A 22,594-nucleotide genomic window follows, 5' to 3' on the forward strand; every position below is an offset into this window, starting at 1 on the left:
TAACGTCATAAATATCAACTACACGACTGATTTCTTTGTACCATTAGGTCCATTAACATTTCTTTTCCTTTTTTAAACCTTATTCCAAATCTCCGTATTACGGATTACTTCCCGTCATTTTAAATAAAATATGTCATATATGCGTCCCAAAGTAATCCGGTCTCTTATATTCGTTTACTAACTTATTTTAGGGCAAAAAATAATGAGCCACCTGGGATAGTATTTCCATTAGAGACTGTTTTTGAATCATAATCTCAAGCGAGTGAACGTGTAATGTATAATTTTAATGCTTTTAAATAGTCAGGATTTCATATTTTCACAACTCATGCATGTTAGGACGTCCTTATTATTTAATAAATGATTAAATGTATATTATTTATTACAAAGAACGAAAATGTTTTTATAAATTTCACCAACCCTAGGAGCTAGATCACTTACCCTTCAAATTGGAACACAACAATACTTAGTATTGTTGTTTGTTTGTTTGTCGGTAAATATTCGGTCGGATAAGTGGCCATACATACTTGCATCATTATAAAATATACATTCGCTGTTGATGGGGTTTGAAAACACAAAAATCTTAAGAGTAAGAGACCATTGAAGTTACATAACGATTATATAATCTATATTATTATTCTTAAATTATTTTACAATTTTTTATATATAAGATGATCAATGTTACATCAAACAGAAAGTTCAATGTCAATAGAATTATAAGAAAATTGATTAAAGTTTGGGAAGTCTCGACCTTTTGAAAGTCCCAGGATTTTGCGAAATATCTAAATAACAATTTTTGTTTAATGCATTTATAAAATAACAAATATTAATAAATTTTAGTAGTATTTAATTTACATTTATAGAGCATAAAAACAAATTTCAACAATTTAAATGTTCATCGAATTGTAAGCAGTTCGTATGTTAAATTCTCAAGCTCTTAGATTTTCTTTATTGATAACAGAATTTTGAATTTCCAAAAATAGTCATGTAATTGTTGATCGTTAATTTAGACGTGACTGAAAACTGATTAATACTTAATTCTTATTATTTCATGAATAATGAAATCGCAGGCTGTAAAACTGATGTATAAGCATCACATAAATCAAGCATTGGTGACAAAATAAACGTCATAATTTCGTAAAAAACATTATTGTGATATGAATTTGACATGTGTGAATCAAGACTCGAGTTGACTTGAATGTACCGGGTCACGAGACTATTAAATCTGGCAAAAGTTGTGCGACTTCGAGACACGAAACATCTCGGGCCCCAAACAGTCCGACCAAAACACGTAAACACTTCAGCCGAAACCTAATATTAGGCTCCTGTTCAGGTTTCAGGTGAAACCGTAAACAGAACCAAGAATTATGTTATTAAGTTAAATTTTAGTTACATTTTCATTATACACTGAAATCTAATATTTTTCCACTTTGGTAACAAATTATTCAATATCTTTAAATATCTTCAATTCATTAGGAAATCACTTTATTTATGGAACAAATCAATAGTGGCCGGCGAACAGAGGTTAAACTCAGCAAACGATATAATGAATCCGTTTCAAACATACGTAACACGATACGAACGTTCGTTTAGACCAATCATTCCAATATTGGTGGAAACAGCAATTCCAACCAGAAACCAAAACGTTCGGTTGGGCTATAGAATATAAAGAAATATATAAACGAATTTCTTCATGTAGCACATGCATTCGTAAAACACTTATCCGATTGAATTGCTTTCTTCTATATTTATTGACACTTGCTTTTAAGTTTCTTGGATAGTAGTATCAACTAGGTTATAAGCCCGTCTGGGTAGGTTCCACCCACTCATCATATATTCTACTACCAAAATTCATTTTTTAGTATTGATGCTTTGGTTTTAAATTGGAGTAAGCCAGTCTAAAAATAGGCAAGATGACAGAACAACTTAGTGCCCAAGATTGGTGACGTCTTGACATAAGACGTGGTTAATACTTACACCCATTTCCCAGCCTGCCAACCTATTTTAAATAAATTATTAAAATAACCTTGAATGAGAAGTCAATAATAATTTCGACACAATCATTTTCTATTCACAGTCAATCACAAATCACAGTCCTTTGTCAATGATATCTGCTCCATGTACATTTGTTGCACATAGTGAAAAATAAAATCATTTATTCTTGTCCATGTGATTGGAAAAGTTTTTAAATCGAACTTTTTATGCTGTGGAATCAGTTGCCCATAATTGTTCTCGCTAGCTGCAAATCCACTGTAGATTTACTTTTATCTTGCAAACATAATTTATAATTAAAATGTACTTCATTTATTGTTTATCCGTTATTGATCATAGGGTAATTGTCGCAGTAATTAACTTTTTAATTCTTATTAGAAAAAAACTTGTCTCATTAAATTTTAATTTGAAGGGCTGGGGGATGGAATTACAAACCGATGCGTTTGTTGACTTCATGATAACCCGTTTAGAAACTAGCACATGTTTGGTTGCAATTTTTATCTATATCATTTTGTTTGCATGCTACGTCACTACGTATTAGGAAATCTGCACTTCATCTTCAAATTTTACCTGAACAATCGAGTTCAAGTAAACCGAAGTCCGCGCTTAGGCAAAGGTAGTGTGGGATGAGGTGAACTGATGATTCAAAGAAGGTGGCCACCTTAGTATGCAATGCTTGGGGTTCTATGACAGCAGTGATTTTACCGGCTGAAAATAAAAGTGTTCAAAGGGTCGATGGAAATAAATCTCCAGGGAATCCAGCTCTTTATTAATGCAGTAGCCGCTCGTTCTGACTTCGCAAAGGTAGAAAAGAGTAAACAAACACATCATAATAAATAAACTCTATTGATTTACGCGGCGCACGCCAGTAAAGCTCAGTAAAGCTGTTTTTTCCAACATCTTCAACAGTTATCGTCTTATTTCAGCCTAGGTACACAAAATCACAACATGTTGTATAATTAATTAAGAATATCTCTTGAACCATTCTTCAATATTGAGTTTATCGCACTCAGACAGATGGACAGACGTGGCGGGGGAACTTTATCTTATAATGTGTACAGATGAAATTGCTATACCTAAGTTCAGTATTAAAAACTTCTTGGTAAATAATAAAGAAAATGTAACAACAAGACTATTTAAAACGTACGATATGTAAAAATAAATGTACTTTAAAACGATCATATTAGTAGAATCAGCCCTGATGTTAGTGATAGTTAAAAAATAAGACGGTTAACTGATTTGGATACAGAATATCTGGTGTATTGTCGTAACTTTCACGGCATAATGTATTGGCATCATATTCGGGGAGACGTAGCCGGCATCTATCATCCTACAGAAGTAAGCTATCGCACTAATTAGGTATAATCCCTCCAAGTTCAAGTGAGTTTATTAATAAATATTTAATATTTAGCGCCATGGAAACTTATTCAAATGGAAAAATAAAATTTTATTAATTTTAATATTTTTCATCCCAAAACTCCTTGGACTCCTTTACGATATTTTTAATTGTATGTTTCCTACAAGATAAACAGAAATTAATCTTTGATAGTTTGCGGACTTAAGTAATTGTAATTTAATAACTTGCTTAACTGAAGATTGCAAGGTAAATATATGAGCAGAGTTTCAGTCAGCGGGGACTTGAGAGTCTGTCTATAATTAATAAAATACATTAAATATCGAAGTTTCGAGAATATGAGTGGATTACAAAAGCTTCTCCTTGTAATAGAAGAATTGAATGAGATCAATTTATATTATATAAACACAACACAAAGGAATTTACTCTATTGTTACTTTATTACCCGAACTAATTTTAATTGTCTACATATAAACTTTAAAAACAAGTTACATTTAATATACACTGGACATATTTTTATAGTTAAAATTTTTAAAAAAAAAATGTTTTGTATCTTTTTCGCCTCTCATCGTTTAATCTATTTATGTATTACAATTACTAAACTTTTCTATTTTTTCTTTTCACTGACTTGATCAATTAGATTTATGAAATCTTACTAATATAATAAATGCGAAAGTTTGAATGGATGTATGTATGTTGATATATGTAAACTGTAAGTATATCACGCCAGAACGACTGAACAAATTGAATGAAATTTGTCACAGAGATAGATTATAGTCGGGAGTAGCCAAGTCGTTTTTATTTTTATATGTTGTCATTCACAAAAATAAACATATGTTGTGTATATATGATTTTCGATTATATATAAAACATGGCTACGTATGTTACGTATAAAATAAAAAGTATTATTCGTCATTGAAAAACAAATGTAATAATAAAACTGAAGGTGAAATCAATAAATATAGCAGACCACAATTCTCCTCGCTTGCTCGCTTGTGCTTGAGTTTCGTCCCCCAGGTTATAAGTTACGAGGTAAGGCAGTGCACCAGACGGTTTCGATTATCACTTGGCTCTGTGCAAGCCTGTTTGAGTCACCCACTAAAAAAGTATTCATATTCACACATATTCTATCGCCAAACAGCAATACTTGGCATTATTGTGTTCCGGTTTGAAGAGCGAGTGACCCAGCGACTACATGCACAAGGGACGTAACATCTTAGTGCCCAAGTTGTTAGTGAATTGGTGATATATGGAATAGTGAATATTTCTTACAGTTCCAATGTCTATGGATGACCATGATTATTCACTATCACTTGGCACCACAATCGCCAACATGTATCATTAAAAAGTTGTGTTTACGCACCGATTTATACACCTCCGTTAAGACTGGCCACTGTAGTCGGACTCGGTCAGTCTGATGTACATACATATGTATGTACATCATCATCAGTATTATTATTTTATATATTCACAATACATAATTACATTTCTAAGTTTATGTATTATTATGATATCAATGAGTCCGCTTTATACTCAATTAACAAGAAACAATAAGTCTCAACATAAAAATAAGTTAATTTCATTCTTTAATGTACATGCCTAAGGCTCTATTCAGATGGTCGGGCGGCTGTCACGATTCAAGACGTTTTTTGTCGCATTGCATGCAAGCGCATTGGTACATTCAGATGAGAGACGCATATTGTCGTTCTATTATAAGAAATTGAAAGTGAAATTGCTGATTTTGTGTCTATACTGTTATAAAAAGGCATCAAGTGAATTTGACCTGTAAAAATTTTCACCACTTGTCCCAACATGTCAACTAGAGATATTTTCTTTAAACGAATCGTTCATGTGAACGATATTTCATATATAAATCTCTAGACTCACTATATAAATAGGCGATATAAATAAAAATTTTGTCATCAGAAAAAAGCCTAAATTGACATGATCGAGGAAAAGTTATGAATCCATAATAAGAGAGAACAAGCCTTTGAATGTTTCAACTTTTTCTTGGTAAATAAAATCTCTGTACATTATGTTACGTTCGCAACATGCGATAAAAGAAAAAGTAATTTACTCCAAAGGAACTCGTTGTTTTAATCTGTGAAAGGTATAATGACTGGCTTTTAAGACGCCCTTTGATTTTTTGTTCCGTAATTTTAAGAGGAGATCAATGTTATAAAGTTTATAAAAAAAGTTTTGAAAGCGGATACGTCATTTGTGAAAATATTGAAGATATTAATTAAATTAAAGTTACAAATAAGAAAAACTCCTTGTAGATTCACTTTGTAAAAATATTAATAATGTTAGATACATAATCAGCCTGTAAATTTCCCACTGCTGGGCTAAGGCCGTTTGAGGAGAAGGTATGGAGCATATTCCACCACGCTGCTCCAATGCGGGTTGGTGGAATACACATGTGGCAGAATTTCTTTGAAATTAGACACATGTAGGTTTCCTCACGATGTTTTCCTTCACCGCCGAGCACGAGATGAATTATAAACACAAATTAAGCACATGAAAACTCAGTGGTGCCTGCCTGGGTTTGAACCCGAAATAAATACGTCTTGACATATTTCACTTTAAAATATTTACAGTACTCACCTTTATCTAACGACTATGAATTCGTTTTTAAACATTAGTACCACACTCATTATGTACTACAACCATTTAAAGTTCTTTCTATAAACTGGACTACGCTTTTGGCGAAACGTAAGCTGACGCTTACCTAGCTCGACTACTGAGCCTAGGAATTCAAAAAGGTAATGGCACAAGAGTTATATACCACAGACAATCTTTTGACAACATGTAGGTTTATATTATTATTCTTCTGTTACGTTCTACTTTTAAAAAGTCGAGAAATAAATTATACTAAAATGTATGTGTGTAACATTTGTCAAAGATAACTCTTTAACAAAACTCATACATATTTGAACAAAAAACATATTTGTTAGATAGGAATATTTTTCCATATCAATCATGTTTTATTATGAATAACGCAATATTTGGAAACAAAAGCTTTTGCAAATAGCTTAAATGTGATAGTCACATATTATATTTAAACGAATTTGTTTGTGTGCCGAGTTTCAACCACTAACTAAAATTGGGACAATTTTGACGCAGTTATGAAACTTTTTATGACATTTTACTTTTTGTTTACATTAAATTACTCTGTACCGAGCTAGATGATAGGTGCATGAATGTTTCAAATAATAAAATTTAGAACATCCGCAAAATAAATATTTAGATTAATCACTGAGTAATTAAATTCTATACATACTTAATATTTAAATTTATAATTTCATTTAGCTGGTACATTTGAGTTTTGAAAATAGTCATTTATTCGTTTTTTCCTCATTATTTTTTTCGTTACCGTCGCTTATTATCGCACAATGGAAAACATGAAATATCGGTATATTTACAAGTATAAGTTCTACCGTGGCACCTGTGCTGCAGAAACAGCTCGAAGGATTAATGATGTGTACGGCGCTGGTGTCGCAAAAGAAAGCACGGTACGTTTTTGGTTTCAACGTTTTCGTTCTGGAAATTTCTACCTTCAGAACCAACATCGTGGACGGCCGTAGACCAAAGTGGAATATGAAGAATTAAAGGTTGTTGTGAAAGCGGATCCATCACAAAGCACTTCAGAGATAGCTGAAGGCTTCGAAAGATAGCTGAAGGTTTTGAAGCAAATCGGGAAATTAAAAAAACTTGAACGATGGATACCTTATGAATTGAGTGAATCAAACTTGCAAACACGCGTCGACTGCTGTGTTTCTTTGCTTAAACGACACAATAATGAAGGCATTTTAAATCGAATCATTACTTGTGATAAAAAGTGGATACTGTAAGATAATCGGAAGCGCTCGTCGCAATGGCTGAACCCTGGGGACCCAGCCACATCATCCCTAAACGAAAATTGACTCAGAAAAAGTTACTTGTGAGTGTTCGGTGGACTAGCACCGGTGTCGTTCACTACAGCTTCCTAAAACCTGGCCAAACGATTACGGCAGATATCTATTGTCAGCAACCGCAAACCATGAAGGAAGAACTAGCTGCTTAAAATCCGAAATTGGTCAATCGCTCTAGAGCGTTGCGTTGTCGTGACGCAGACTACACACTGCACAACATACAACCACTAAGTTAGATGAGCTACAAATGGAATGTCTGCGACATTCACCGTACTCCCCGGACCGTGCTCCAACGGATTACTATTTTTTCCGAAATTTGGACAACCATTACAAGGAAAAAAATTCAACTCCGATGCGGAGGTCCAAACCGCTTCCAAAGTGTTTAATGATTCTCGCTCACATGTTTTTTGTAGTAAAGGGATCAATGAACTACCTATGAGATGGCAAAAGTACATAGATAACAACTTATACCTCCTAAAGACCTTTATAAATCCTAAAAACCTCATTGTTGAGACTACAATTTAAGGATGAAAATACAAAAATATTATATAAAACTTTATAACGTAATTTGTAATTGAATGAAAAAATTAAACGTTGAATTAACGAGATAACAATGAAATTAATTTAAATACTTAATTGAACACTTCATAAATGAATCATGAAATAATTATTAAAAAATTATCTAAGTTAGTAGTTATGTTGAGATTAATTTAATACAATTAGTACATTGGATAACATGTTCGTCTGTTGGTAAGCTGATTGTATTATCGTAACAGCACACTAAATCCCGTTTATAGCAGGCTCTTGATATATATAACATTTTCCTCTCGATACCATTAATTTCTTAGAATACATGCTCCATTTTTTAAGGCGCAGGAAACCGAAAAACATTTGAACAACATATAAACTGCAAGTATATTCATAAAAGATTAAATTTACCGAAATATTATCGTCGAACAAACAACTGAATTTAGCTGAAAATGAAAATTAAAGGAACGCCACAAGAACAACGAACTTACGCCACTAAGAAGTTTGTTTAAAAATAAATAGAATGTGTATTTTTTTAAACAATCGTTTCTTGCGATAAATTATTTGACTGTTATTATACCTAATAATTAGTTTGCTAAGCCCTGACATTTAATCCCTGGATTACAGTGATTCTCAAACTTTATGTTATTTATTATGTGAATCATTTATAGTACATATAATATAAAGCCTTGTTGACATAAAAAATTGGAATCAATTCAAAAAGATGATTTTTAGCAAAAATATAGTCTATTACAGGAAATTAAAAAATTCTCGTAATAATCGGACGCACAGCTAAGTAGTAAAACCCCTGCTCTAGGCAAATAAAGTTGTACGCACGTATAGCAACTGCGAAGAAAAAAATATTTTCGTTCTCTCTTAACGAAGCATACACATGATCTCTAAAGAGCCGGGTATAGTTTATACGTTTTAGCAGATTTAGTTTTGAATTTTACACTGCATGCAGAAAAGAGACAAATGGCGATAAATAATAACACTTTTTTCAACATTTCGAAAATAACGTTTTATTTATAGCTGTGCTCTAAAATGATCATTAACTCGCGCATAGCGGAAAATGGTTTTACGTATAATTAAGACTCATTTAATTGAAATTGAAACGGGTCATTACTTTGAAATTTAGTTAAGAATTTCTGATAACAGATTTCCTTATTAATTATAATCACAAATATTTGAACATTGACTTAATACTCTAATGAATGAGGATGAAAAAGGAATGAGGACCATGTTGTGAGAAAGGTTTTGAGAATGGATGTGGATGGATATAGAGGTAGGGGACAACCCAAGAAACGATGGATGGATTGTGTGAAAGACGATATGGTTAGAAAGAATGTTACTAGTGAGATGACGTCCGACAGAGAAGTATAGAAGAAGAAGACATGCTGCGCTGACCCCAAGTAAAATTGGGATAAGGGCAGGAGGATGATGATGATGATGATGACTTGATACTCGAACATCTAGATATCATTATCTAATAAAAAATATATCTTAAAATTAAAAAATCCTTACTTCTGAGTTTCAGTCTAATTGGTCCTTTGTAACTGAATTTACCGTGAATAATTAGATTTTTAATCGTTCATTTTGATTAGAACTAAATTTTAATTCGATTATGACTCTAATTTCATATTATGATAGATATTTTTTTATGATTCTTTGTACGTAGTATTTGTAAAGGGCTATAAATACTAACTACAATGCTTACAATTAATATATTAATAAATATAAAACAACATTTTATAAGTCTACTATTTATAAAAAGTATCTATTTATCTTTATTATTTAAGTTAAATAAATTACTTTATTTTATTTGTTAGAAATTTTAATAATGGTAGGAAATGTCGTTTTAGTTATATAATTTTAACTTGTAATTGTCTTAGTAACTAATACCTACTAGTAGTATATTAAATATAATATATAAAATTATATCCGGAATAACACGTAAAAGCGTAAGGCATACAATAAAATGTAATAGGCAATTGGTGGAAATACTATCTGGAGATGAGAAAATAGATCGCTTGGGGAGATAATAACTGTTATAATAATTTTATATATTACTACACCTATATAAAAAAATATAAAACCTTTTTTGCCCGAACGGAATGCGCGTGTCATAAAAGTGAAATGTTACAATCTAGGGACACCATGTAGACGCTTCTCGTGATATAATTGGAAGTATTGGCTGACTTTTTAGTGGCTGGAATCTCCAGACTTCTCCCTTCAGAATCCTCCTCCTTAAGTATCCACTTACTTAAGGAAAACATCAACGGGCGATACGTGTGGTGGTCTATGTATTTTCGGTATCGAGGTGATTGAGTAAGGATGAGTACTTTGATTGTCTTATTAGCTAATGTGCTCGCTGATGGTACAAATAACAAATTTAACTTATTCGAAATTTAAATATTTAAAAAAAAGAACATTAATAAATAAGGCATATTATCCAACACAACATCAAACAGATGATAAAAAACTAATACTTGTTGACATTCAGGCTTCAGGCACATTTCATGGACATGTATTTCAAATTTTAAAAAAGAGTAAATACTATTTTTCTTGCCTGTTTTTCTCGATAGACTATACATTCATACAGTAGATTTACTTTTATAGTTCTGTGAAGCCTACTTGAATAAAGTATATTTTGATTTTGATTTTAATCATTTGTATTCCAGATATTATTTAAGACGCCTGACGCGATAATTTTGAGAAAAATCTATCCTAGCGCTATGATAAAATTCCTCACAAACAAAAACCTAAAAAATAATTCAAGAAGACGTGGTGCCGTTTACCAAGTCTTCCATCTCTTCGTTATCATCTATTCAAAATAAGCCGAGTGGATTTTAAAGCAAAATAATTGAAAGTGACCCTCCTGCCCATATATAACTGAAGCAGAAGCCACAGGATTTATTGGACACAATTGCATAACAAGATAAAATATTTAATATTTCATTCAAACACTATGATTTGCTATAGTTATTAAGTATTTACCGTCCGGATTTCGCCGAGTGCTAAGACAATTAAGTTTTACCATTAAGTTAAATTAATATATTATAATATACACAATATAATCAGTGCTCTACTATTAATATAATTTATTTTAAATACCGTATTGTAATAAATAAGAGCTTATCAAAAACTACCAACTTATATAAAACATTATCCATACAATAGTTGTAGATCTTGAAGTTCTTAACAAAGCAAGCATCCATCTTAAGCATGGAGCTCATAAATATATCAAAGTTTCACTTAAATCGCTAATCAAGCGCTTCGAGCTTTACCAAGTTACCAGTCTATTTTGTCAACTCGCACGCCCTCAATCAGACAACTTCGAATGAAATTACCTGCTCCACTGATCTATATGTAATCCTCCATAATTATCTCGATTTCAGCGTCTTAGTTAACTGAATTTGTCGTGATATCATGCTCGGGGAGTTCCTGTACTCTTTTCCTTTGTGCCTTCTAGTTGAAATGTTGTAGAAATATAGTTGCAACAAACTATGAACATTTTTATGATGAAAATACTCACCCAGGTTACATCGATGAATATTTATATGAGATATATTAAATGGTCAGCCGATTTATTTCACTTAAACATAATAAATTATTTGAAAAAATAGACAACATATAAACACATTTATAGTCAATATCGTTAAAATTACAACCTACACATCTACTTTAGCCTATTACAACAACAAGAGGACAAAAGCCGACTATACAATATTTGCCTTCGAAATTACGCTATATCATTGGTGGAGAGCTGAAATAATTTTTGACATTTATTATGAAATTGCGAAAAAAATGGTGTTTTGAACGTCGGATGTACGTAATAGTACGTAGATAAGTGAAATAATATTGCGTTATAAATAAGTATATGTTATCCCACCAAAGCCATTTTCATTTATTTTTGTAGTTTAAGGGTTTTTTTACTATTTATAATGATGACAATGACTTCCTTTACCAATTTTCAGACCTCTAGCGGCAAAATTGCCGAAGTCACATACAAACTTCCATCCCCTTAAGTTTAAATATATTTTTTTAATTACAAGATTTCTTTGGGTTTTCTAGGACATTAGGAAATACCCTTAGAAATTTTATTATCACGAGTGAGTCAGTGATGAAATTAGTGTTTTTAGATATCAATAAATCTAAAATATAAGAGCTATGCAATTAAAACTTATATTATATATTTAATGAATCTGTTATTGTATAATCCAAACCCAAATTATAAGGGTTCACAAAATAGACGAAGCTCAAAAAAAAGGGATCCCCCAGATCATCGTTCCTTCTTTGTTTTTAATAGACTATACATACAATTACTTATCAGTCGGTTATCAAAACATAAGAATAGTAAGATTTACTTAGCTAATCATTTGTAATTGTAGCTAACCATTTACACAATTTTGTTTAAATAATTTGAAGAGTTTTCGCTATCAACAATACCCGTGGGAACATTCCCGTTGCAACATTTGTTATGAAGAATGACTTTTTACTCCGTTTTCACTTTAAACTTTCGCAATACTTATAGCTTATATATTATGGTCCAGCCTTAGCTGAAATCATATAATTTTTATTATGTGCGTCATAAAGACAGAGTTCTGCCCTGGTCAGAAGTTGACTGAACGGAAGAGTCTTTAACACAGTTTGCATGATCCATTTATGTTAGTGTACTAAAATAAATTAAATGTTCGTAATAGAATACACACACGTCCGTGTTTATAATTCATCTCATGCTCGGCGGTAAAGGAAAATAGCGTGGGGAAATCTGCATACGTCTAATTTCAATGAATTTGTATATCCGTAATATGTAGCCACATACCGCATTGAAGCAGAGTTGAGTAGCAGTCAGTTTTCCACACCATTCCCCTCAATGGGAGAACAAGATTTAGCCCAGGTACGGGATATTTACAGGAACTTGTTTATAACTACTATTATAGTATCTTAATAATTTTACATAATACATCTTTTTAAATTCCAAACAAGAATCAATATCCTTGTAGAACAACAAACAGCGTTATTCTGCAAGGTACATTCATATTTTTAATTTTTAATTTCGAATTCAGTGTCGAGTTTCTTCCTGAGAAATTATTTAATGGAACACTGCATTTAACAAAATTGACAACGTTTCGTTCCAACAAATATTATCTTTCAACGGTTTTGCCGTTTATACAAGTCACTATAATATTAATTTAATTATTAAACAATACTAACTTGTTTCAAGACAAACGCGTACATAAACTCACGTGGTGTTGAAACATCTTCAATATTTTTTATTAAAGTACAAAACAAAGAACAACGTATGTCGTAGTAGGTTCGCACGTATTTCATTTTATTTTTAAATTAAGCCCTATTAAAAAGCCTCTCTAAATGGCCAGTAACTTTTTTTCGTAACTTTAAAGTTTAAAATTTATAAATCAGCTGTTTAATAGGTATATGCAATACTTATACGGTTATTATGATAAAATCAAATAATATGGGAAAACTAAGTAATAAATTATGATTACAAAATCCTCAAGATTAATGATAGCTTAAAATGACAACGATAAAAAAAATATAATTGTTTTGAATATAATTATACTGTATTAAATATTTACTAATCCAGAGCGGACACACTCCTGACATTCATTTTGTATTATTGAAAAGAAATTACAAAAGCAAATGATTCAGCTTCGACTATTGATATGTCTAGATAAGACGGTCAAAGCTGAGAACGCGTCAAAATAATAGTGGTCAATATTTGGACACTATGTACACGCACACTAGTTAAGTAGCACAATGACGTTTGGCGCAACGTTTGAGTGTCAGGCGCAACTGTCACTGAGATCTTGTAAGCAGGAGCGTCACTCACTCATGCCAATCGATAATAATTTAACGTCTTCGTAAGTGAATAGGTTTTATATTAGTAGGAATATCTTTATTTCGTTATTTTTTTATGAATTAACATATCACCTAATCTAAAGAATAAAATAGAAATAAGGATAAATGCTCAAAGACACATTGACATTATTTATATTTCTGACGAAACTGTTATGGACGATGGTTCACGTCATCTAGATTTATCATTTATTCTTCTAGGTAATCAAGATGAATGGACGTGAGAACATGAGATCTCTATTGCACACGCCAATGGGGGTACTTACTTATGTGCCCTAGCGACCGATCCTTAGTAACGGACGTCGAACAGGACACCGCAGTAGGTAGGGCAAGGCCCTAGGAACCGCCGTCACTATACCCTAAGAGTGCGACGAGTAGACTGATATAAGTTTTACGAATATTGGTTTAGTAGTTTTCTTTATTTATTATAAATGTTGTTTAGTATATCAAGTTTTCGTAATTAACAATGTTTTTGTTACTTATACTAATTGTAAAAATAATAATAAACAATTAAGCCTAAATAAAATATTGAATTGCTTTAATTATTAGCAATTAAATACGATAAATTTAATTTAGATAACCCTAAGCTGATAACTTAACTTCGATAAAAGCGATATCATAGTTTTCAATAACATCATAGTGTCAGGAAATAGACAAAGGGTCAAGGTCAAGGATATGTCTAAACTACTGATTTTATCAAAGTTTAAAATAAATAATATTGAACCGAAAAATATAAGCATGTTTTGAATATCTGGCAATACCTAAAAAAAACAATTAACAAAAAAAATAAAACGTTCGAGTCTTACATAAGATATGTAAAATCTGACCTTGGGTCTCAGCTTTTTAATAAGCAACATTAAGACAAATCCCTATCCTCTCAGAAATCCTTGCAGAAAATGAGTTGGTAGCATCTGACGGCTAACACTCACCGCGCGCGCTCATTGGTCAAACTAAATAACGCGCGCTTCCCCGCCTTCATGGTGCACACTTCCGTCCCTTTTCACGAAATCAAATCTATAAACTGCCCAAAAACAAGAGACGAAATTTTACACATCAATAGTAATACACAAAGTATAGTTTAAAAAATATGTAATATTTATTTATAAAAAAAAAATAATAATCTACTTATGACCTACAAATGCTGAACACACGTAAAATATATATATATTACTGATTATTTTAGATATCCGATATTTGTACTCGCACTTGAATGTTATTTGAGCGAATTTGTTATCAGGCAAATGAAACCCTAATATTTTATGATTGATATGATTGCAAGGGCCGTTAGTACACAAACAATCGCTGTGAAGCATATATCGTTCTTAAACAATTAATATATTTCATTTGTCGAACATGTGGGACAAGTTGTGGTTGATTCTAGTCGTGATTGTGTTTACTTATCTTTCGAAAAATATAAAGACCAGTGAAGAACCGAGCAAATTCTTTTTTTATTTAAAATTCTCTATCTTCTATATCTATGGATCTTTATTGGCGTGTATCATCTGGCCATTCTTCTTGTTTACTCCAAAAAATCTTAAAAATGCAGCGTAAGTTTTTTTTTAGTACCATTATCGTTTTTTAATGCTTTTTATATGAACATTTACTTGTGCGCGGCTTAAAAATTAAAACAGAATGATAATTTTTAAAGACGATGACATATTTAGGTTTCAAAATATTTACATGAAAGACTTAATAACTTAGTTCCCAAAGCTAGTCGCGCATTAGCGAAGTTACGGATAACAATTCCTATATTTCTTATAATACCAATGTCTATAGCTGGTGATGACAACTAAGCATCAGGAGGCTCATTTTCCGGTCTGCCTATCTATTTTAAATTTTAAATGTATGTAGAACTATTTACTTTACGTATAAACTATTTAGTTCTGTATGAAAGCAATGCATTGTAATCAATTTGGGTCAATAATTTATTTTAAGCGTAACGCAATCTCACTATAAGTTTAATTGTTCCTCTCATTCTAGGTTCAATTGGGATATATAGTTTCGTACTAACAAACTCGAGACTCGTATAAATATGACAGATACATATATTTATGTTAGTATGTTATAAGTTATCAACTGGGAATATAACTACATAGCTTTCTTTTTTTAATTTAGATTTAATCAGATTTAAGTCTTATTTTCTGAGCAAGTAATATCACTTACAACTATTTGCTCAATATTTATTCTATTTCAGACTCGGTGCTTGGCTAATAAAGCCTGTAACTAAAGTATACGATTTAAAATGGCATCTACGCAATGGCGAAGTGTTATCTAAAGAGGAAGGGGCCGTCATTGTTTCAAATCATCAGTCGTCTCTGGATATATTAGGTACATCAAACCTCATTAATTTTATTATTTGAAACAGACCTACACAATTTGTTATAATCTTATCCGCAGTATTTATATAACAAATGTAACTTTTTCAAAGTAAGACTCACTAGATTTTAGTGTTACCAGCACCACGAATTCATTCACTTGGGTGGAACCGGTTTTAAATTCAGTTAAAATTATTGACCCGTGCATATTACTAGGGGAAAACTTGTAAGAAATGTTGAGCAGTATTTGAAAATGGTCAGCGTTGCTACCAAAATACTCTTCGATAAGGACTTTGATATAAAGGTGTTATTGCCAACATGATAATGCCAAGAGCTAAGCAAATAAATACTATTATGTACACAAACAATACACATCCCACGTAATAGATAATCCAATCAATTTACATTTCAAGTAGATATACTGGCTTAGAGTAATAATGGGTAGCTTACTCCTATGTACAACCAATTTGTTATGTTACCATTATACAGCAATGCTTTGTATAACTGTATTCCAGTTTAAATGAGTATTTAGCCTGTGTAATTAAAAGTTCAATGAATAGATCTTCTTAGATTTCAAAGATGGCGGTGCAATGATAGTTGTGTGTTAAGGAGTCTACCCACCGGTATGAAAATACCAATGACTTTGTGAGGACCGTGTCTGACAAAAAATATACTTTGTATTTCGAAGAATAATACTATGCCCACAAGACGGGGCGTTAACCATTGTTGGCGAAAATACTACCCACAGCCTTATACTTATCAATACCAAGCCTATTTTTTTTACAACTAAGAGAACGGGAACGTACGGATATGGTGACTTAAGCCGTTACGCGCGGTTGTGATAGGCTGTTGATACGTTCAAGTGGATATAGTCCGTGTTTCCGTACATAGTACGGTTATGGTATAAGACGGTGTAGTGGGCAGACTCACTCACTCCTTTCAAAGCGGTTAACCTATTATACAATGCCAAATCATTTATGGCCATTGTTCTATTTGTCCTGAACTATTTGTTTCTGTAAATATCTATAAAACGTCGTCTATTGCTATACATTTTCTGTCTATATAGAAAAAAAAAATGATGGTGTTATTATAGCAAGCTATTATTTACTATTCTACTATCTTTTAGGTCTCTTTAACATTTGGAATGATGTGGGTAAGCTGGCGCCTATTGCTAAGAAGGAATTGTTCTACGTTTGGCCCTTTGGATTGGCAGCCTATCTCGCGGGAGTAGTATTCATAGATAGAAATAACGCAAGAGGTGCATATGAACAGCTTAAAATTACATCAGATGTTATGGTTAAGAATAAGGTATCATACAAAAAACCTATCAATTTTGTTCATTCCTTTTGCAAACCTACTAATGGCGCTAACTTTAATAATGTTTTTATGCCATAAAATGTTATAAAATAAATGAACACCGCGACATTTACCCAAATTTGAGTTAAAGTATTCTAGTGATTGGAACTGGCTACACACGAGCACCATTGAGTTTTCATATGCTCGATTCGTGTTTATAATTCACCTAATGTCGGTGTTAAAGGAAAACATCGTGAGAAAAATTTCATAAGCTGAGTGGTATTCTGTTAAATGGATATTCAACAACCTTCAGTGCAGAAATAAACTCCAAACCTTTTTCTTAATAGAATGGATGCTCTTGTTCAGCAGAAAAATAGTACATGTACAAGCTGTTACTCGTACTTTACCAGAATTAAAATAACCATTAAATTATAATATCATTTGTTTTACATAATGCCTTATCTTCCATGTTATGCTTATGTAACATCTGCTTTATTTTAGACAAAGATGTGGCTGTTTCCTGAGGGTACAAGGAATAAAGAAAACGATACACTTTTACCGTTTAAAAAGGGAGCATTCATCATCGCAGTGACCGCACAAAAACCGATCATACCCGTGGTCTTTTCTCCATACTATTTCATAAATGAAAAGAAATATATATTTAACAAAGGTCAGTCCCTCTAATTAATTAATATTGTAATAAATGTTCAACTTATCAAATCATTATTATCTATAATATAATAATGAATTTATAAATTCATTGATAATAATGAATTTATAAATTGATAAATTACATGTTTTAACTAAATATTATTTTGACATGTAAAACTTATCAATCGATTATATTATTGTACTAAGGTCAAAGAACTTAATTATAGACGATAATCTGTATAGATATATATAATTAAATACCAAACATCCGCATAAGCTGCTCCTGAAACATTATATTCAAAATAATAAATGATAATGAATTAGAACTATTAATTTGACATGTAATGTGTACATACACTTTTGCACTATAATAATGTCTCCTGTGCAATTGACTAATCTTCTTTGCGAATGGTGTATGCAAAACCGGTCAGAACATCAATATTATATCCTTCTGTATAAATCACTTATCTTATTTAATAATAGATATAAATTGCTACAAATACTATTCTCGCGAACCGTGGAGCCCGCGCCTAGTAACATCATAAAGTACCACACATCCTTGCATTGTCGAAAAATTTTTAAAACACGTTTTCGCTCATTACGTTATCTATATGTCAATTCTATTTATATCATATTACATACTATGTATTACAAATCACCGTCACTTAGTCACATCTATCAGTGAAAAATATTATTATCTTCAAAATATTTGATATCAATTGCTCGAGAAGCGTGTTATAAAATATAACATAATTTTATAACAATTGAAAATACTTCCTAGTAACTTCACTCTGTATAATGATTATTATAAATGAAAGAGATATATATTATTATTTATTTTTTTTTTTTTTTGTCGTCCATTAAATGTGATTTTATGATTTTTATATAAATTAAATATGTTAGTATATTTATTTCTATAAAAGTATTAATATATAACATCGAACTACTGCACATAGTCACTAATTGTAAGCGCTTAAACTACGAAGATATCAGAGCTATCAAAGTAAATCGCACCCATATCAAATTTCACATATGTATTTAATATAACATTTATTTTTGATAAGTCACATACCAAAATTTTAGAAACTATACACATTTTTTATTTATAATTTTACATAAAATATAGAAAGAAAGCTCAATGTTTATAATGTGATAGTTCCTTTTATATATTTATACTTCCTGCTGGCTGAATGCAAAATTTATTCTTGGTAAACAGGTATCGAAAAATAATAATTCAACAATAACATTAATATAAATAGCGCAAGGATTATGTTCAATTCTATTCAAACTTGTTACAGGACACGTTGTAATCCAGTGTTTAGAGCCTGTGCCAACAGAGGGGTTGACAATGGAGGACGTTCCGGATCTTGTGGATCGAGTGAAGAATCAAATGGATAAAAAATACAAAGAACTCATACAAGAAGTTTTGAGTGCTTTACCGCCTGACTACCCACACGCTTACAAAGATCACAAAATTGCGGGCGATTAAAATAAATATATATTTGGACAATATATCCCAAAATACGTAAATGGATAGACTACATAATAGTTCGAAGTCATTAAAATAAACGAAGCGTAGAATAGAAGCTCTCAATCGATTTTGATACTTTGATTTTACAGTGTTATGGCTTTTTGGCTTTATTTACTGGTTAGCGAGATTAGATAAAATACATGTATCGTTCACCTAATCGAAATGATTACTAACTTCATTATCACATGTTCATAATTTTAATAAAATTCCTCTGTTGATTTGAAGAAAAAGAAAAAATATGTTGCTCCTTAAAATCGGCTATTAAATTTGGTAGCGGTGGCGGGTTATCAATGATCGATTTCCTGCGTACAAATCTTGACACACCTACTGACGTTTCCGAAGTTCAAGGATCAATGACCATCAACTGTGGAAGATCCACCACGACTAGACCAAATGTCACTAAAAAACTAGCCTCCCTTAGTTACTGTACACCTAAATATCATTACATTTTATATCAAGCTCGGAGCTTAGCTTCCTCCTCAATAACAAAGTACGACAGTAAGAAAACTGAGCTAAAGATGCAGCTTAAAGCATCAGGCTCGTTAAATCGACAGGAGACTCATTTTGCATATCTGATTTAATCTAAATTCCACAGTTTGAAACGTCCACGCAAAAAGCCTGTCGGTCTTCAACAGGTTACTATTCGAAAATTGGGAATATGAGTTATTATGTAATGTAATAATCAATACCTTCTTCACCTTTCTACCATTTAAAGCCTAAGCGCCTTGACCAGTACAATTCTATTTTATAAACCCATTCGCACGAAGTGGTTTTGTATCCTCATTTCCCATACTGAATACAGCAAAGATATGGAATGTCTTTAACGCCTCTTTCTCATGTTCCTGAGAATTTCCTTTTAGGTTATCTTCAAGCAAGAGACATTTTCTATGTAAAAACGCACTCCACGTCAGACAGCATCAGTATTACCATAAAGTATGACTGTAATCAGGCGTAATCCTACTGAACATAAACAAAAATCGACGTTCGAGTTATGTTTCATCTAATCCCGCTAAACTTGAGCAATATTATTAAAACAAAAAGTTTTATACTTTTTTATACACATTAAAAAAAAGATCTATACAAACTAAGTGTGTAAGTTATCTTGTATTTAATTTTGTTTTGTTTATACATATAATTGTATTGTTGATATTTAAATACAATTTAATCTCAACACCTACTTGTTTTAGTTTTTTGTGTTTTCGTAACAAAATACTCCTTTATACTTAGCCTACCTTTATCTTTATAGTGTTGGCATTATTTGTTCAATATAATGGTAGTATTATAAAATAGGAATATTATTTACCACTCGAACATTTTTGCGTGTTTATAACGAATTAAACTCTCTCTCCAATATTTTACATCCATCATATTATATACAGTGCGTTGCTATCGAGACAGAACGTCTAACTTCCTTGTATTATAATTAAATATTTTTTTGAGCCGTGATGGCCCAGTGATTAGAACGCGTGCATCTTAACCGATGATTTCCGGTTCAAACCCAGGCAAACACCACTGAATTTTTATGTGCTTTGTTTGTGTTTATAATTCATCTCGTTCTCGACGGTGAAGGAAAACCTCGTGAGGAAACCTGCATGTGTCTAATTTCAATGAAATTCTGCCACATGTGTATTCGACCAACCCGCATTGGAGCAGCGTGGTGGAATATGCTGCAAACCTTCTCCTCGAAGGGAGAGGAGATCTTAGCCCAGCAGTGGGAAATTTACAGGCTGTTAATGTAATTTTTTTAAACACAAGGCTTAGAAAAATCAACCAGTTTGAAAAAAAAAAATTAAAATTTTGTCTATTTGTTATTATAATTAAAAACGTATTTTTTGTGGCTAATAGTTCACTTTTAGCTGTGTCAGTTTTGCGCAGTCATTGTTGTATTTTGATAATAATTTAAACAACGAAAATTTAAAGTAAAAATAATATGGATTTTAAATTGAGTTATTCTTTCTCGAATTTGCCACCCTAAAGAACTGTTGCAGTTATTTGCCTCAGACTTGACCTATTGACTATTGGCCCTAAAACAACATTAACATTTTAAGAATCAAGGCAATACAGCCTAATTTTATATAAAATATTATATATAAGTATATATTGAAATAATAAAAGTAGATATATAAAAAAAAAACTTGTAAATTGTCCACTGCTGGCAAAGGCTTCATATCTTGTAGAAAAAAAGATTTTGAGTTTATTCAATAATGCTGCTCCAATGCGGATTATTACACGATACATGATGATTACCTCATGATGTTTTCCTAAACCGCCGATCTCAAGTCCTTAAGTAACAGTTTACATTTGCTAGGCAAACGCCACTCTCCCAGAGCTAATGAAGCTCTATCTGCATGTACACTACGGTAGAGGTATTCTGCATGAACAAACTCGAAACTCAACTAAACAGTTTAATATTGACGCTTCAATAATCTAGCGCGTTTTTCGTTCTTACAATTATAAAATTTCAAAATCATCGCTGTTTTAAGTAGTTAATACCTAATTTAGATATATTTTAATGTTCGGAACTTCTCCTTACTAAAATTATGATATAGGTAACATTATTTTTTCACAAATTATAAGTTAAAGATTTCGCAATAAATAATATTACAATAATTAAATACGGCCAGTTAATAGAGCAGTACCTCGTTTCTTTTAGGTAAGTATAATAAATAATTACAAAAAACGCTTTCCAATAATAAACATGAAATATGTGTGTAACACGTGTAGTTGCTTTGACTTAATTCGTTATCTTTAAATAAATAGCCTTTCAAAAATCTGTCAATAATATTTCAAAGGATCAAACGGGTTTTTCAAATTGCAACACTGAACGACTATTCTAATAAAAAATATTATAGCTAACAACCGGCCTGGCTTTATTATTTAATCCTTAGCATAGATGTATATTACGCCTCGCAACCAAATAGCTATCGGTAGTTAGCTTTAGCAAGACGTCAAGTTGGGTCTAATTATCATTGTTTGCATACCTTATTAACAATTACATCAGCTTATGTCTTAACCAGTAATTTATTGGTAGATCAGGTCAGACTGCATAATATATAATCATTGGTTAATGGTATTTAGATATTATTTAGTAATGAGTTAACACTAGGAAAAGAAAAGCCGAGTTACATATCATGATTGT

At 31.7% G+C, this 22,594-nt stretch overlaps 2 protein-coding genes across 2 annotated transcripts in view; both read left to right on the plus strand.

The window, feature by feature from the left end:
- The window catches only part of Ctr1a (Copper transporter 1A), a 315,878-nt gene that overhangs the window by 216,499 nt on the left and 76,785 nt on the right, over nt 1-22,594 (plus strand). The gene's annotated exons all lie outside the window — the stretch shown is intronic.
- LOC113392281 (1-acyl-sn-glycerol-3-phosphate acyltransferase beta-like) lies at nt 14,961-19,527 on the plus strand. The gene is made up of 5 exons (XM_026628630.2): nt 14,961-15,209; nt 15,857-15,990; nt 17,104-17,285; nt 17,775-17,943; nt 19,223-19,527. The coding sequence occupies exons 1-5, from the start codon at nt 15,016-15,018 to the stop codon at nt 19,411-19,413; spliced, it is 870 nt and encodes a 289-aa protein (XP_026484415.2). The 5' UTR covers nt 14,961-15,015; the 3' UTR covers nt 19,414-19,527.

The sequence above is a fragment of the Vanessa tameamea genome, chromosome 5, assembly GCF_037043105.1.
Source record: "Vanessa tameamea isolate UH-Manoa-2023 chromosome 5, ilVanTame1 primary haplotype, whole genome shotgun sequence".
In the NCBI taxonomy this organism is placed as follows: Eukaryota; Metazoa; Arthropoda; class Insecta; order Lepidoptera; family Nymphalidae; genus Vanessa; species Vanessa tameamea.